This window comes from Pteropus medius, unplaced genomic scaffold, assembly GCF_902729225.1.
Source record: "Pteropus medius unplaced genomic scaffold, Ma_sr-lr_union100, whole genome shotgun sequence".
NCBI lineage: Eukaryota > Metazoa > Chordata > Mammalia > Chiroptera > Pteropodidae > Pteropus > Pteropus medius.
The window spans coordinates 217,863-234,930 of record NW_024343105.1 but is presented as its reverse complement, the minus strand read 5'-3'; the positions used below and the strand labels follow the sequence as shown (position 1 = coordinate 234,930).

The following is a 17,068-nucleotide window of genomic DNA, read 5'->3' as shown; positions in this document are numbered from 1 at the left end:
GATCCTCCCCAATACACAATGAATGGTGGCCTCTTGAGCATGTGGGTGCATTGGTGCCTACGTGTGTCATGCACTTAGGTACCAAACCAGGGCCCCAAAATAGGGAATATTTCTCCCAACGTGTAGGTGGGACACGCTGACCTACGGGCTTTGTTTCTGCACATGTTTGCTTTGCCATTCCGTCTTCTCTAGAGACATTCTCCCTGCTCTTTTCACTAGTGTCTGTTCCTCAATCTTAACCTTTGTTCATCTCTCTGCCACTTTTCCATGTTCCTCTTATTTTTTATGACTCCAAATTGGCCATGATATTAGGCCAAATGTCATAGGAAGATGCTAAAAGGATCTAAAAGCTATGAATCCAGTACTATAAATATCACATTTTAAAAAAAGGATCACTGCTTTGCTGAGTAATTCCTTCCTTGTTTCAGCAGCATGCAGTGAGTTATTATCTGGGTTGGTCAGTGCACAAGCATGGAGGACACAGAGATGCTTGTAACACAGCTCTTGTTTTTTCATACTCAGAGTTTAAATAGAGTTAGGCATATAAACAGAGAAACCACCATGACAGGGTATGTGTTTTTATAGAACCAGTAAGAAAATAGTCTGCCTGGGGTAGTCCGATGTGGCTTCCTGGAGGAGGTGACACCTGAGCTGGGCTTGGAAGTGTGGGTAGGAGGTTGCCAGATGGCAAAGCGGAGGTCTAGCAGGGACGAGGAAAATAAGAAAGACATGTGCTAACGCATGCTTTTCCCCAGAGGTAGGATTGAGGAAGGATGTCAACTAATTAAAATACTCCATATTCATCTTCATTAGAAAAAAAAAGAACTGTTTTTATGGTCAAACTTCCAGGCACATTTGGTATAAAATTAGTAACTTTTCAATCCATGGGCACGCGAAATGAGAATTCCTTTAATGTCTGGGTCTTGCATAGTAAAGGATTTCTTTGTTTTATAATATGTAATGGTGTGGGTAAGGCCTTTCTGGGATTCTAATTTTAATAGTAAGAGTTCTTACTCTGTTAGGCATATTCTACTTAATAATAACATATTCGTTAAGACATTCTTACATAATGAGGACCTTTCAAGTCAGACTGTCCTTCATGTAAAGGAATGAGCTTTCTCTCCCCCCAAGCCGCCCCCCCCACCCCCCGCCTCCCACCACAGGTGTTATCACTGTAGCACCTTGTCAGGAGAAGGGGAAAATAAAATCCAAAATCTGAGAATCGGTTGTCAGCATTCTGGTGGTTTCGCTTCATGCTGTGTTTCTAAAATGTCTCTAAAGTTAGAGATCTTTTTTTTCTTTTTTTAATCAAAAAAGCCATGATCATGAATGTAATGCTTGGGCATCTTGGATGCCTCGAGAAAATTAGAATCACACTGGAAGTACCTAACTCTTACGAAGAACAGTACTGGCTGCCCAGAACTTCCCAGCCCTCTCAGTGTAGAGTGTCCCCTAGACACGGCAGGCAGAAAGTACCCCTGAATGTGTTTTGATTTTGTAGAACTCACCACAGAAGTCTTTCGGTTTTGTTTTTTAAATTAAGTGTCTGATCTAGCTGGTTTTCTTTCTCAATCGAATGTTCTTTCAAAATCCCAGCTAAGTGTTTGCATAACTCACATTCTGATGAATGCATCTGTGATACAGTATGGTTTTGCATAGGTGTCCACCCCTACCCAATGGTCCCTCCCGTCCACCCATTTCCTCTCAGGAGAGTCCCTTGTGTCAGTGTGGATGGGTGGTGACGTGCAGAGATGACCTGCAAGGTTTTCTAAAGCCAGCCCTTTGTCCCAGAAAGGGAATCAGAGGTGAAAGAAAGGGGAGACAGCCTCTTGGCAAAGCAGATACCAGTGTCCCTCCTATAAGGTCACCCTCCACCAGTGTTCCCCTCAGGGTAAATGTTAGGTGGTTGTATTGTTTTTCTCCTTAATTCTTTTTTTGCACAGATTTCTAAGGAGTGCACAGCCAGCAAGTGAGACTGGGAGAGGGGAGGGAGAGTGACCAGGTCTCCATGGACAGCTTGGAGAGCAGGGCTCCCAAGAAATATATTGTCAACTCCGAGCTCATCTGGGAAGTGTTCCAGAAGAGCCCTGCTCTCCAGGATCAGATCTGAGATAATGATAGGACCCCAAATTGCCTGTGAAGCTGTCACATGCCATTTGTCATGTTCTGGATGAAAGGGGGAAAAAGTGGGAAGGAGGGGTGGGTCTCTGATGCCCTGCTTTTGACAGTCCTCTCCAAACCATTTGTTCCTCTGACGCCGTTTGTAAGCCTTGCTTACAAAAACAAGTTGCGATTCCGTGCTCCTTCCAGACTACAGCGTAATAAATTAGGACCATGGATTCTGGTGGGCCTGAGAAAAGCTCAGGGTGTGGGTGATTGGGGGGACCCTGGGGACACCTAGCCCTATCCATAGCCCCTGCTCACTGCCCAACTCCGGGCTGTGGGTCACTCCTTAGGGAAACCGAAAAGGTGGAGAAAGGATAGAGGCGAAAGTGGGTAGGGCCACTCAGAACAACAGAACATGTGTCTGTGAGGTGGGGCCCAGTCTTTGATCTGGTTGTGTTTTCTGACTCCACTTGGAAGTTCCCACCACAATTCAGCATGTTCCAGACCATCAAAGACCAGCTGGAGCAGCGGACGCGCATCCTGCAGGCCAACATCCGGTGGCAGCAGGAGGAACTCCACAAGATCCAGGAGCAGCTCTGCCTGGTCCAGGACTCCAGCATCCAGGTGAGGCCCCTGTCTGGGCTGGTGGTCCCACGAGACCTGTCCATGTCCCAACCCCCTGCTCCATGCTATGTCTCCACTCATGTGTCAGGGAGGCCGCAGGGCTCCCCAGTACCTCTGTACTGCCTGAGAGAACCCTGCGTACAAAGCACACTGAAATAGCCACAGGAGAAGCACAGGGAATTAATGCCACCTCTTCCCTCCCCAAATCCAGGCCAGATGTGGAGTTTGTATGGCATCCTCTTCACTCTCCCCTCTCTTGTCAGGCATGTGTCTGCCGCCTCACCTGCATTTTCAGTCATGGGTTTGGTGGTGGTGTACCGCCTTGCCCTGATGCCAGCCTCCATCCTGTGGGTTATGAGCTTCAGCCTCTGTGTAATGCTGCTTTCCTAACAGCTCGAGGAGATATGGCAATTGATGACATCTGTGCCCTGATGGAGACAGCCGCGGGAGCTGGGGACTGGAGGGCAGCACGCTGGCACCTCCAGGCCAACCCATTTGTGGCATGTCAATGCCTTGACAGCAGCAAATTTTAACTATGACCCCTCAGTTGTCACTGCTTTGAATCCCTTTTGAGAGTTTTGTCTTAGAGGAAATCTTTATATATTGAATCTCTTTCAAGGATAAATTATTTTTACCACAAGTCACTTTTGTCAGTCCAGGAATGTTTTTCTTCCAAAGTACATTCTTTTGACCAAGCCTTTAACTGGAGTTGTAATTCTGGCTAACTTGAGAGTCTGTCCCGAGAGCTGTAAGCCTTTGCACCCACTTAGGAGAGGCAGAAGGAAGCAGAAGAGACCCTGGGAGAAAATAGCTACAGCGCTCCCCACCCCCGACCCCACTGGCCACATTGGGAATGCAGTGACACCCTCGATGGGCAGGCCCTGTATGGGCACAGCATCCTGAGAAGTCACGCTGAGATTAATGCATGATGGTTACTGGAGCAGGCCATGCTGTGTCCCTGGGCTCCCCAGAGGTGCTGGCTCCTCAGTGGCTGGAACTTAGCAAGGACTTGTGCCTCCCATCCACTGTCACCCAGGCCCGCAGGCTTTGCTAAGAAAGCCATGGCCGTCCCCAGAGACCTGCGGCTCTCCTTTACCTGTACCTCTTCAAGGAACCCCCCCCACCCCAGAACTGATGAGGGAGAAGACTGAACCTTTCACATGAAAAATGGAATCACTGAAGTGTCAAAGTCCCTTTTATTTATTCTTCCCCAGCTCTAATCTTTTTCTTACAGAGTTCAATTGGTAGAACTTGCCTGACTCTCTATTATGTGAATGGAACTTTTTCACTAACAGGAAAGGGAAAATAGAGCCAGAAACTGCTAAAAGCAGGGTAGGCGTATGAACATCCTCCTTGGAGCCCAGATTTTTCTATTTCCTGCCTTTTCAACACTGAGCTGAATTCTAAAATAATAGGCAACACAACGTTATGTCTTTCCCTCCTTGTTATGAAGAATTATTCTTTTTCTTCCTCATGTCCAGTGTATTTTGTGCAAAGTACACGAGCACCTGGGGCTGTAAAGGAAATGTGAAAATAAAGCCCTTAGACCATCTCTAGTTGTCCCTTCCCTGTTTTCATTCCTGCAGCCTTATCTTTGCAGTGGAATTTTCCAGAGAACATGGAAATCCACAGATAGTCGAACCAGAGAACATTTCCTCCAGAAGTCTGTCTTCTTGTATTTTGCAAGTTTAAAGATTTAAAGAAATATGTTCCAAAATGCTTAACCAAAACATATTTGTTTTTTCTTTAAAAAAGAAAAACTATATGACTTAATCGTAAGGAAAAACAAGTAAAAATTACTGTACTCCTCCCCGCAAAAATGTGGTGGATAGATTAAACAAGAGTGACAAAATGTTGATAACTAAACATTGAAGTCTAATGATGGTACAGCAGTTTTCATTAGACAATGTCTCTATTTTGTATACTTCTAAAACGGTCTGTGATAGTATTTACAGAAGTAAGCAGATAAGAAAAATGACAAGTCACATGTGAGTATACGATTGGTTCGTTCTTGAAAATTACAAGTATATTTTTTTCTCTGATAACTTTTGTCACTTGAATCAGGGAACTGTTTTTCTCATGCTTTCTATCACATTGACCCTGGAGCTCTTTTAAGAAATCCTCCTCTTAAGCCACAAAATTCCGCTTTGTTGTCCATAAAGTAGGCATGGCCGTGTACAGCAGCAAACCAGGGTGGCCCCCCACAGAGTCCTTTTTCCAAACTCAGTGGGCTTTCGTACTTTACTCATTGGCTCAAAGCTTTCACTGAGACTGTGTAACTGTGATGCTTGCTAAGTGTGATTTAAAAAAAAGACTGAGTTATGAGGGAGAGCTCCTCTAGAGTGTTGGTGCTGGCACCTAGATATAGTCATAAAGGATGCCACCTGGGATGCCTGTTCTAGGGAAAGACTCTGTCACCCCCGGCAGTCCCAGGGAGGCTGCGTCTCACTTTCTTTTTGAGAACATGTGTGCCCTCTGCTGGCTAGTCAAAGAAATGCCTGGAAGGACACCTGTAGCAATGGCAAATGATATGTTAACTAGATTTGTCCTCCCTCCCTCTCTCCCTCACTCCCTTCCTTCCTCTCTCTCTTTCTTCCTTTCTTTCTTCCATTCATCTATCTATCCATTGTTCTTCCTTCCTTCTATCTATCCACCTACCCACCTATCTAGCCTCCCATCCATCCAACCATCCATTTATCTTTCTATCCATCCATCCATCCATCGATCCGTCCCTTCCTCCCTCCCTCTCCCCCACTCTCTCTCCCTCCCTTCCCCATCCATTCATCCATCTATCTACCCACCCACCCAGCAGACACCCATTATGTACCAAGCACTTGGTGAGGCACTGTGGGGATACAGAGATAAACAGCGTGGGGGTTCTATCCTCAGAGACCACATATTAGTGGGATGGAGGAGCAGACCAAGGAGTCTCTGATGTAATGCAAGCAGAAGCAGTTGTCCTTCTTCCTTTGAGTAAAAGCTTCATTTATTTGTTTATTCATTCATTTATTTATTCCATTCATTTACTTCTTAGTTTTTATATGCCCAAAGTTTTAGGCAAAGGAGCAAAATGCTCCTTTTTTCATTTTAAATATCATTATTACCTAACATTTATTTAATACTTACTGTGTCTTAGCATAATTCTCATTTCATCCTTTATGAAGTAGATGTTGTTAGTGTCACTGTTTTATTAATGAGGAAACTAAGGCTTTGAAAAGTTATGAGAATCACCCAAGGTCATACTGCTAGTGTAAGATAGGGTTGGAATTTGAACTAAGGTATGCCTGATTTAAGCAAGATTATGCTGCCTGTCATAAATAAAGAGCACATTTATTTGAACTAATCATAAGGTAAATTGTATCCTACCAAAAAAATGTACATTATCGAATGTGAGTGATGGGATTTTGCTGAAGGGCTGAAGTGTTACTCTCTGTGCTATAGACAAGCCATATTACAGTGGGTAACTGGGATCACACAAAGCATGAATCCTCAGACTGGATTTATCCTGAATGGTACTGAATCTGAGATGATGACACCAGAAAATTCTTCTCAACTTCAAAAGCAACTAAAAACCCTCATTCCAAACTGCAGGCTCCTCTGCTGGAGCTGGGGACCTGATGAGAAAGTAGGGCGATCAGGTGGTGTGGTGGAAAGGGCAGTAGGTGGGGCCCTGTCCGGCTTGGCCACCCGCTGACCCCGCCTCTGAACCAGACGCTTTAACTTCCTGGTCCTTAAGTGCTCCTGCAGGCATCTGCCTAGAGTGGTTCTATATCCGCGCCCCCAAAACCGCTCAGCCAGTGTCAGCTTCTGGGCTCTGCACTGGGGATGAGGCTGCACTGCACTAAGTGCAAGAATTGGGAGTCAAACTCTGGATGCTGGGAGGAAAAGAGTCCCCCCAAAGCACCCAAAGCTAGGGGCCTAAAATGGAGTGGAGCACTGTGTCAAGAATCAGGGTACAGATAACATCAGCTGACGTTTCTACTTTATGTGCATAAGGGAACACCAGTTAATGTTTTTAATGCTGAAGGGAGGCTTTTGTAAAAGAGCTAGACACAGTTCTTAAGTTTAAATTATTATTAGGACTATCGACGTTGTTAAGCCTTTAGAGTCAACTTACAGATCATATTTTATTTACGAATCTACTAATTTGGTCTAAAAGTAGTAATGCTTTTACTTCTTTTTATTTATGTTAAATCAGTTTCTGTTAAATACAATTTATTTAACCAATTGTAAATAATCAGCATTATCTACCAAAGCCATTAATTTACACAGTTAATACATCTAGATCTTTCAAACATTTCACATACCCAACAAGGCAGGCTTATAAACTCTAAGAAGTAAAATCTTTGTAAGCACCCAACCAATTCTTTTAAATCATACACCAAACTTATGAATGAGACAGATCGAAGTTCTCACAAGATTTCAGCACTCTTTACCAACTTGATCAAATTCTCCTAACCCTTCACAGGAAAATCACCAGGCTAACACAGTACCACCTCTTAAACATGACCCTCTTGGATAACAGTGTGTAGGGATTATTGCAATGATTATAAAGCTTATCCATAACCAAGATTTTCAAAGTACATGGACTTGATGTTATGTCATCATCTCTCTGCTCATTTGCCTTCCTAGGGGTGCAGTCACCTCCTTCATGGGAGACATCCTCGCTGGGAGCATTGAGTTTAAGGCACCAATCCACAATATGGGTATAGACCCTGATCACTGGTCAGAGATTCAAGGCTAGGCACAGCCCTGTTCTTCTGCCAGGACAATGTGACCCATGCCACAGGTTAGAGATTCAAGGCTGGGCACAGCCCAGGCCTTCTGCCAAGATGACGTGACCCATGCCACAGGTTAGCCAACTCTCTGCCTCCATTACTGCATCATTCATTCCATTCACAAGATATTTCTCCCTTCTAGTAAGGAACTGATAAGCCAGCCTAGACTCTATGCAAGCAGAAGTCATCAACCAACCATCTGGATCTAGGTGTCCTGACACTGTTAGGCCTTCATCACTACACTGTATCCTTGAGGGCAAGGGCAGTGTCTCTCTGGCCCATCGTTCCATGTCCAGGGCCTCGCCCTGTGCTCATGACAGCACAGGCCCTCAGTGTCTCCGTGTTGAGTGAATGACCTTCCCAGGCAGGTCAGAGAGAGCATGAAAGCTAACCTCTTACCGTGGTCAGAGAATACAAGTGCAGGCCTGTGAAGGCATTCCTGTTGTCCTTCTAGATGTTTCTGCAGCAGCCAGCTGTATCCCTGAGCTTCGGCAGTGCCCAGCAGCCCGACGCTCAGCTCCCACAGAGGTCAGCCCCAGGGACCCAGTCCCCACTCGCTGCCAGCCCTCAGCTTCCGGGACAGATGGCCTCTGCCCAGGGCACAAACCAGCACCTGCTCAGAGAATCGAGTGTGATATCAACCCAGGTAATTGTCCTCATGCATGTGTCCTCAGTCCCCATCATCTACTCCAGGTTTTAGCCATTGTAAGTGTGAGAACACAGGCTATCTGCTTCCGTTTATTGTCCCTTTCCCTAGGGCCTTCATGCTCCTCCTGGTCCCTCAGATTCCCTGCCAAGCCCTTCCCTTTCAGCCATTACCACTTACTAAAAGCTACCAGTGACCTTGCCATCTGACAGGCACTAGAGTCGAATGGAATTAAGAAGTGCAGAACCCCTGCTTCTAGAAGGTCACATGATACAGCTTCTCCTCAGCCTTCTGTGTTTGCACCTGGACTTGGGGACCCGGTGAACTCCCCCCAAGCTCCTGCGGTTTGCCAGCCCCAGGGGGACAAAGATGAATAAAAGTTGACCTTGATCTCAAGGAGCTTCTAGTCTGTTGGGGGCTCAAGGAACATAAACAGATAACGTACAATAAAATGTGGAGAAGTACATGTATGAGAGAGTTTAGTCTATCTTCACCCAGATTTAAGAATTTTACTTTAAAATGCAGCTTTTTGGTTCTAAAGGTCAACAGAAAATTTAATGGCTGAGAATAGTCAAGAAAACTTTGTAAAAGAAAAAAATAGTCAGGATTGATACTATCTGATATTAAAAGATTTCATAGATGCTCTGAGAAGTAAAACCCTATGGTGCCAAAATAGGAATGGAAAGTCAGTGAAACAGTAGAAAACCCAAAAGCAAACTCAAGCTCATTCTCTCATTTATTTATTATTTCACTTAACAAATATTTATTGAACACTCACGGTGTGCCAGGCACTAAGTTTTAGGCACTGAGGGACAGTGGTGAACAAAAAGAAAAGAAAAAATGGACTCTTTGGTTCCAGTGGGGAGAGGGATACAAATAAGTGAAAATCTCAGTCTGATAAGTGGTGATGCAGGGAAGCTGGTGATGGTGGGGAGTGGGTTGGAGTTTTAACTAGGTAGCCAGAGGAGGCCTCACTGAGAAGGTAATACTTGAGGATAGGCCTGAGGGGATGAGAGGATGAGGTGCATCTGGATCAGGAGAAAGAGCATTATTTAGAGGGGGCTGGCCAGTGCAAAAGCTCTGCAGCAGGGGGAGGCCTGGGGTCCCTGCATGGAATTTGTAAAGCAAAAAAATTGAGTTGTCTGGTTCAACGCATGTCTGGCTTGCCTGCTGAAGGCCTGGCACTGTCCTGGGCCCCAGGATTCAAAACTCCTTGAGGTGCTTACAATCCAATGGAGAAGACAGTCACAGGAGTAAAAGGATTCAATAAATAATAGGTCCTGAGTTAGACAAAAGGCCGAGGGCAGAGGCAAAAGATGCTGGGGAGGGAGTTCCTGGAGAGATGACACCTGCAGTGACCCTAAATTTCACCTTTCTCATAAAAATGATGCAACAGGGTCCCAAGCCGATGAGAAGCTCACAGATACAGGGAAGCGGCCACTTGGTGGGCAGCTTGGCGCCCCAGTTCAGCGGCCCCACAGCTGTGCTCCCACCAGCTCTGAGCCTGACCACACCAGCCTCTGCCTCCCAGGACGCCAGCCAGTGCCATCCCAGCCCCGACTTCAGCCATGATCGGCAGCTCAGGTACTGAGACTGTCCTTGTTTGGAAGATAACTGAGGGGTCATTTGAGACGATTCATTTCTGTTCTCCTTTATGCTGTCGATGGAGGCAGAGTCCAGGGCCTCCGAAACTGATCTCAGCTAATGCAGAGGCAACAGAGGGCTGGGGTCTTGATGTCTAGACCCGCTGTGTTCACTGTCCTCTGAGAACAGAGCAGGCGGAGTAGGGATTCCGTCAGACAGAACGAGTCCAGCCAGGCTGGGCAAGTTTTGCTATCAGCCAGCGAGTCTACAGTTTAGGTGCTGATCAGTTTCCCATTTGTTTCTTCCTCCGCTCAAAGGCTATTGCTGAGCCAGCCCATCCAGCCCATGATGCCTGGGTCCTGTGACACGAGGCAGCCATCCGAGGTCGGCAGGACTGGACGACAAGCCAAGTAGGTGGACCGAGCGGAGGAAAGAGGCCGCGGGCTGTACTGAGTATCTCAGGCTGGCAGGGCTTCGTGTGCCTAGACCAGCTGCGTACCCCATGAGTCTCCACCGAGGACAGGGTCAAAGTGAGCCCAGAGCCTTTGAAAGGCTCCTCCTGTAGCTTTCCTTCCACGGTCTCACATTTGAGCAGATAAAACTTTGTGTCGGTGTTCTATGCTTAGAACTGGACCTAAACGAAACAATTAATTATATCCCCAGTTTGGCATCATCTTCAGCTGGATTTACAGTTCTAAACGCCTTCACCCTTGGCAGTCTCCCGGGTAAACATGTAGCCTGCAACTGGTCCAGCTGACCAGCAGATGCTGGCAAATTCCACAAGCGTGCTCTGCCTGCTCTGTGGTTCTAGAACTGTGAAACCCTGCGAACATGGGCCCTTGGCCTCCTACACACACAACCTCATTTCTCCTTTCCCTGGGAGAAACCCCAAGACCAGAGGCAGCTTTGCTCAGGTGCTTAGTTCCAGAGACAGAGGTTCTTGGAGACAAAGCCGCAAACACTTGAAAAGCTGCTGGAAAACAGTTTCTAGGCCTTTGAAATGAAGCAGAAATAAAGCTATCTCACAGACGTGTAAACACTGGCTTAAATTGTGTCGGAAGTTCACTGGGACAGCGCTAGCTACGTAGGCCTAGCATGCCCTCATGCAGAGGCCTTGCAGCCATCCACAGAGACTGTCCCCAGAAGTCCTTCCTCTTATGTCTTCGCTCAGCCAGTAATAATAGTAACAGCAGACGGTTCCTGAGCATTTCTCAGGGTCAGGGGTCTGTACTTACATCGTTTCATTTTGTCCCGATAAAAACCCTGTGATGGGAGCAGGTGGGGGCAGGTGTGTGCTGTGGGAAGCCGCCTTAAAATTCTCCAGCAATGCTCGCAATAAGGCAGGGGTGTTTTGGGTTTGTTTTGGGATTTTGCCTGTTCTTCCTAAGTGACCTAAGTGAGTGGAAACAAAGAATCTTGTTGCATTGCTTTCCAGAGATGCTTAAAATGCAGTGAGCTAGGTAAAAATGGAAACTCTTTCTTCTTGGAACTCCTGACTGCCATTTTCAGTTAACCCAATAATTTATACCCTCCCCATCTCCCTCTACCACCTCTTCCAGACGTGACCTAACACTCCATCTTCTAGGGTGTGTCTAGGTCTGTCTCCCACACACACACAGAGGCCTCTTCAAGAGAAGTTAGGAACCCCCAATGCCTATTGCAAATGATCTCATACAGGGAAATAACATTTTTAAAAATATAATGCAAAACGGACTTCTGTCCAGCGTCTTTAAGCATCTGTTCCCAGTCTCTGCTCCCCGGGAGCTTTCCTAAATGGGCTTCCTCTGCTCCTTCTTAATGGCTTGTTGTCAACACCTCTAACTTTATTATTATTTTTTATTGTGGTAGAACACACACACACACACACACACACACACAGACACACACACACACACAAAATGTATCATTTTAGCCATTTTTAAGTGTATAGTCTAGGGGTATTAAATACATCCACAGTGTCGTGCCACCATCACCACCATCCATCTCCAGAACTATTTCATCCTCCCAAATGGAAGCCCTGTTCCCATTTCACACTAACTCTCCAGCTCCTTTTCCCCAGCCCCTGGCAGTCACTATTCTACTTTCTGTCTCTGTGGATCTGACCACTCTAGGGACCTCATATAAGTGGAATCCTACAGTATATGTCCTCTTGTGACTGCCTTATTTCACTCAGTTTAATGGCCTCAAGGTTCATCCATGCCATAGCGTATGCCAGAATTCCCTTCCTTTTTAAGGCTGAATAATAATATCCTGTTGTCTGTATAGGCCACATTTTGTTTATCCATTCATCTATTAATGGACACTTGAGTTGTTGGCTATTGTGAACAATGCTGCTACTATGATCATGGCTGTACAAATATCTGTTTGAGTCCCTGCTTTCACTTCTTTTGGGCATATACCCAACAATGGGATTGCTGGGTCATAGGGTAATTCTATGGTTAATTCTCTGAGGAACCTCTATACTGTTTTCCATAGCGGCTGTACCATTTTACATTCCCACAAGCAGTGTTCCAATTTTTCCACATCCTTGTCAACACTTGGTTATTTTTTTTTTTTATGATAGCCATCATATGGAGGGGTCTCTGTGGTTTTGCTTTGCTTTTCCCTAATAACTAGTGATGTCGAGCATCTGTCCAAGTGCTTGTTAGACAGTTGAATCTGTTCTTTAAAGAAATGTCCATCCAAGCCCTCTGCCCATTTTTTAATCGAGTTGTTTGTTGTTGTTGAGTTGTGCTCTCCATATTCTGGATGTCGATCCTTTATTAGCTAAATGATTTGCAAATATTTTTCCTAGGTGGCCTTTTCACTTTATGGAGAGTGTCCTTTGAGGCATGAACATTTTTCATTTTGATGAGATCTAATTTGTCTACTTTTCCACTATTGTCCATGCTGTTGGTGTCATACCTCTTTCTTAAAAGTCTGTTGTCTCTTTCCCACATGAAACCAAACAGGTATCCACAGAGCCAGGCCGTGTTTCTGAATGCAGACATGCACAGTACCAGCAGCAGCGCCTCAACCCCCGTCCTGCTGATGGGACAGGCAGTGCTGCACTCCACCTTCCCCAGCTCCCAGCCGGTGCCTCTGCAGCCCACACAGGCCCAGCAGCAGCCACAGCAGCACTTCCTGCAGGTGGGTGCCCGCTGATCCAGGAGCCTGGGAGACAGGGCCCAGCTCCCAGCCCAGGCCTGACAGGCATCTCGCCCCGCTTGCTTTTCAGATGATTCTGGTCTTCAGGACCAAAATAAACCCCCGGCAGATTTGTATTTGAATCTCGATAGTTTCTGAAGTTCACAATGCTCAAAGGTTATAAACATATATAGTGTGAGAAATTTAGCATCAGCTATTATGCCTCAGGTGGTTATGTGTTAAAAAGGTCCACTTTTAAAAGGTTATTATTATGGTGTCCGTATTTTTAAAGCAAAAATCAGACACTGATAACTGTGTTTGTTGGACCCATTAGTGTGTTTATATACCAAGTCTTATACGAATATAAAATTAAATCATGTTTAGTTAAAGATTCATCAGACTTCTTTACAGATACAAGTATGTTGCATGAGGCTGGGGCTTTTCAGGAAAATGTGAGGCACATGTAAATGTGGCCACTTATTACTTAAAACAAGTGCTAAGTACACTGGCTTCCCCTTCACCCTGCCTGGGCAACTTCAAAGCCATAGGAGAGTGTGCAGTGACACATTTTAAAGACAGTGGGGTAGAGGTGAAAAGAGTCATGCTCGAAGGTCTAGAAGCTAATTTAATTAAACCTGCTAAACCATGTGTGGTGTGCTTTTCAAATGTTTCTGGCCCCAGGCATGGTGGGAGGCAATTCCAGAGTCAGCTTTGCATACTTGTCAGCTTGCAGGTCACAGCTGCAGCCATGATTTGGGATGGGGACTGATGTTTGGGAAATATCAAAGTGTGGGTGGCTGAGAGGGGTGAAGGGACAGGATCCCAGCAAGAGAGACAGCCTGGGCAGCTTCAGAAACAGGGTGGACTGGGTCCCTTGGAGGGAGCAATTTCATGGACAGGAATAGTGAGAGATGAGCCCGAAGGCTCCAAGGTTGAGGTTTGGCCAGCTGATGTTTCTGAGCTTCAAATCAGGATGTCTCCTGGTAGACGCTGGTGGTTGCGGTGGGTGAAAGGAGTTACAGAACCAGGGAGAGTATGCAGATTGCATGTGTGTTTGGGTCCTACCCTGCCTATTATCTGTATGTGGTCTCAGCTCCCAACACCCGAACACACACAAGCTACATGTGTACATGTGTGCCTAGTATACCATTACCCCCAGGCCCACTAGGCCAGAAGGACCCCTCATGCTGGTGGGGAGCTTGGCTTCAGAAGTCACCCCTGTCTGGCAGAACCTCAGATCCCATTCTCCCCCGTGCACCCTCCCCCCAGGGTCCTGCCTGAGCCCTCACCACGAGACCCCCTCCGCGGAGGCGAGTCCTGTGGTCTGACCCCATCTCCACTGCAGCTGAGTTGTGGAATTCCAGAACCACCACTGGAGCCCTTTCCTTTTCTTTTCAGGTACAGGTGCCAACCTCTTTGCACAGCGAGGAGCAGGACTCACTACTTCTGTCCACCTACTCGCAGCAGCCAGGAACCCTGCGCTTTGCCCCGCAGCCCCAGCCCCCACGCCCATCTCGCAGGGTCAGCAGCCTGTCTGAGTCCTCAGGCCTCCAGCAGCCGCCCCGGTAGTGCCCGGGCACCAAGGTTGGGTCCCAATCAGCTTTAACCAATGGACGGATGAAGGGGGAGAGGAGTTTGAACTAAACCCTTGGCGTTTGTGCACACTGCGTACATTTCAGATCTCCTGGATGGTAACCATCTCCGGAGAGTAGCGGCTGGCACGTGAGAGTGATCAGCCACCCTGGCCGCATGCGTGTCCTTTGCCATTGTGCTCCTTGGGCACACTCTACAGCCATACTTGGACGTCATGACTCAGTTTACCTTATCAGATGGCGCATCTTGCTGCATCCTCCCGAGAGTGCACTGGTCACTCTACCTGGTGGTGGCCCGTCCATACATGCTAGCTGGCCTTCACTCTCTCAGTCCTCTTTCTTTTGCATTCCAGAAGCACTGAGTCAGAGATCTGTTGAGAGAATAAAGAGCTTATTTTTCATTATTTTTAAATGGTTGTTTTTATTTTAATTTGCACAGCTGCACAGCAGAGATAACTTAGGCACTTTCAACTTTAAAAAAAAACAAGATCTCATGACTCAATTTGGAGACCACAGTAATAACAACAGCCTACCAGTCAGAGAGCAAAGCTGGCCCACACCCTCCCTCCTAACCCCTAATGAAATGAGGGTTTTTGACCCACCCCATGCTGGTGATTCCCCCCCACCCCTGCCCCACACTCCCTAAATATAACACTGGACTGTTTCCTGTTTACTTCATTGATTGCAACTACAAGGCAGACTCTGAGCAAAGCACAATCATGCAGCTGACCTTCCAGAATCTTGAGATTCCCCAGGGCTGTGAAGGGAGAGGTTTCACAAGCCAGGCAGGCCCTGAGGAACCCACACCTGTGCTGGGCCTGTGAGGGAGAATGCTCCACGTTCCTACAGAACTTCCTTCCACGATAAGACCTGGGATTGGATTTCCATTTCGAAATGCACTTTGCTTTTTTTTTTTTTGTATGTTTTGTTATGTTGAGATGTTTCTAAAGAAAAGATTTTATGTAATTATAAGACAAAGTGTAGTGAAATGTACAGCTGTTGTAATAATGACCTATTTCTATATAAAATAAAATTGTATGGATTATGTGTAAATTATTTTGTATCTGAGACACCAGTTCCTTTCCCAAATATAAAAGTATAAAAGTTTTCCTGTGTTTTTCTGTGAGTGGACATTTTGTAATAAATTAACAGATTTGTACAATTTCCTCTGGAAATAGTTTCTGTGCCTGGTTATATATGCATGCATACATCTTTTCATCAGTTCATATATATATATGTATATACATATACATACACACGTGTATATTTTTAATTTCAAGATGTTTCTAAGGACAGTCAAATATGTGGAAATGGTGGAAGAAAGCTGTAAGGAAGCCGGGTAATAATGTTATGTTTTCTCAGCTGCAATATGTATGTCAGGCCATCAGGTTCCTGATCTTTAGATCCTAGGTCATGCCAGAGAAAAACAATGGCTCGCTGTAGAAATGACAGCAAAACAAACAAAAGCAGAAAAAGTTCATGGAAACATGTTGACCTTACAGGTAATCTGTGGCAGTAACGAAAGCATTCCTCACCAGAGAAGTTATAGCCTATAACTCAGCTCACCTGGGCTGAGTTCCACGGGCTCTGACTGCTAACAGATATCGGTGATGCACACAGGGTTTGTATGCATGTGTACGCATGAGATGTACGCACATCATGTGACGGGCAGGTAGAGCAGCAGCATCTCGGAGGCTTCTGCCAACTACAGACAACCCCCTTTCCCATAAGGATTCATCACGCTGATGTGAGGATGCCCTGGCACACTGAGGTGGCGATGCTCTGCACAGCAATGTTCCTAACCACTGGCCCAAGAGAACTGAGGTCCTTTTCCTGCTCCAGTGCTATAACTCTGTGCTTCTATTTGCTTCCATGTGGAATATGGATCATTCCTCTTGGCCCCACGACTAGGATCAGGTTTGGATGGCATGAGAGGCTGCCATAAAAATACATCAAAATAAAGTTTTATTTGTCACACAATTGCTGTGTATTTCTGGAAAAATGTAAGTCTAAATACTTTGCATGCATTAGGATCATTTACTCTTTAAAACTAAAGGCACCAGAAATGAACTCTCTTTTTAAAACAAAAAGTCTGTGTGCAGTTGGATTAAGTTTTTTATAATTTAACTGTTTTGTAAATTCAAAGGTTTATAGGTCTGGTTTTTCTGTAAAAGAATTTGTATTTTAATGGGCTGTCAGAATCCTAAGTAGAACAAGATTTTTAATGGAAACAGCTTATTTATCATCCTAGGATTTTCTAGCTGGAAGCCATTAGAACAGGGTGGGGTACTCCATGCTGCTAATTTAATTTAGCATTGTTTAAATCTTACACATGTTCAGAATCTGGATAAATTCAGAAAACTCTTATTGTGTAATATTTCTGTAAACCCACAGAACTTCCAGGGGAGTTTACTCCCTAAGCTTTTGATTCATTTAATTTTGTTTATTAAAAGGCCATTTTGCAACCCTGTCCTGTTATTTGGAAAACTATAAAATCTTGGCTCACGAGAAGCAACTGAAGCATGAACTCTGGAATATACCATGTTTTTGAATATCTTAAAATCAACTGAAATGTAGTATCTTCTGTCTCTAATGGCATCTGCCATTCGTTA

The 17,068-nt window shown here is 45.6% G+C and overlaps 1 protein-coding gene across 4 annotated transcripts in view; it reads left to right on the top strand.

Moving 5' to 3' along the window:
- The window catches only part of NPAS2 (neuronal PAS domain protein 2), a 135,126-nt gene extending 119,495 nt beyond the window's left edge, over positions 1-15,631 (top strand). For 2 of the 4 annotated variants that reach the window (XM_039867089.1, XM_039867087.1), the window contains 6 exons: positions 2,584-2,730; positions 7,963-8,154; positions 9,551-9,738; positions 10,056-10,148; positions 12,690-12,867; positions 14,263-15,631. In XM_039867089.1, the coding sequence (XP_039723023.1) occupies positions 2,584-2,730; positions 7,963-8,154; positions 9,551-9,738; positions 10,056-10,148; positions 12,690-12,867; positions 14,263-14,433 (969 nt within the window). In that variant the 3' untranslated portion in view covers positions 14,434-15,631. The remainder of the gene's footprint in view (positions 1-2,583; positions 2,731-7,962; positions 8,155-9,550; positions 9,739-10,055; positions 10,149-12,689; positions 12,868-14,262) is intronic. The other 2 variants (XM_039867090.1, XM_039867088.1) reach the window with 2 other exon arrangements.
- Positions 15,632-17,068: the final 1,437 nt, after the last annotated feature.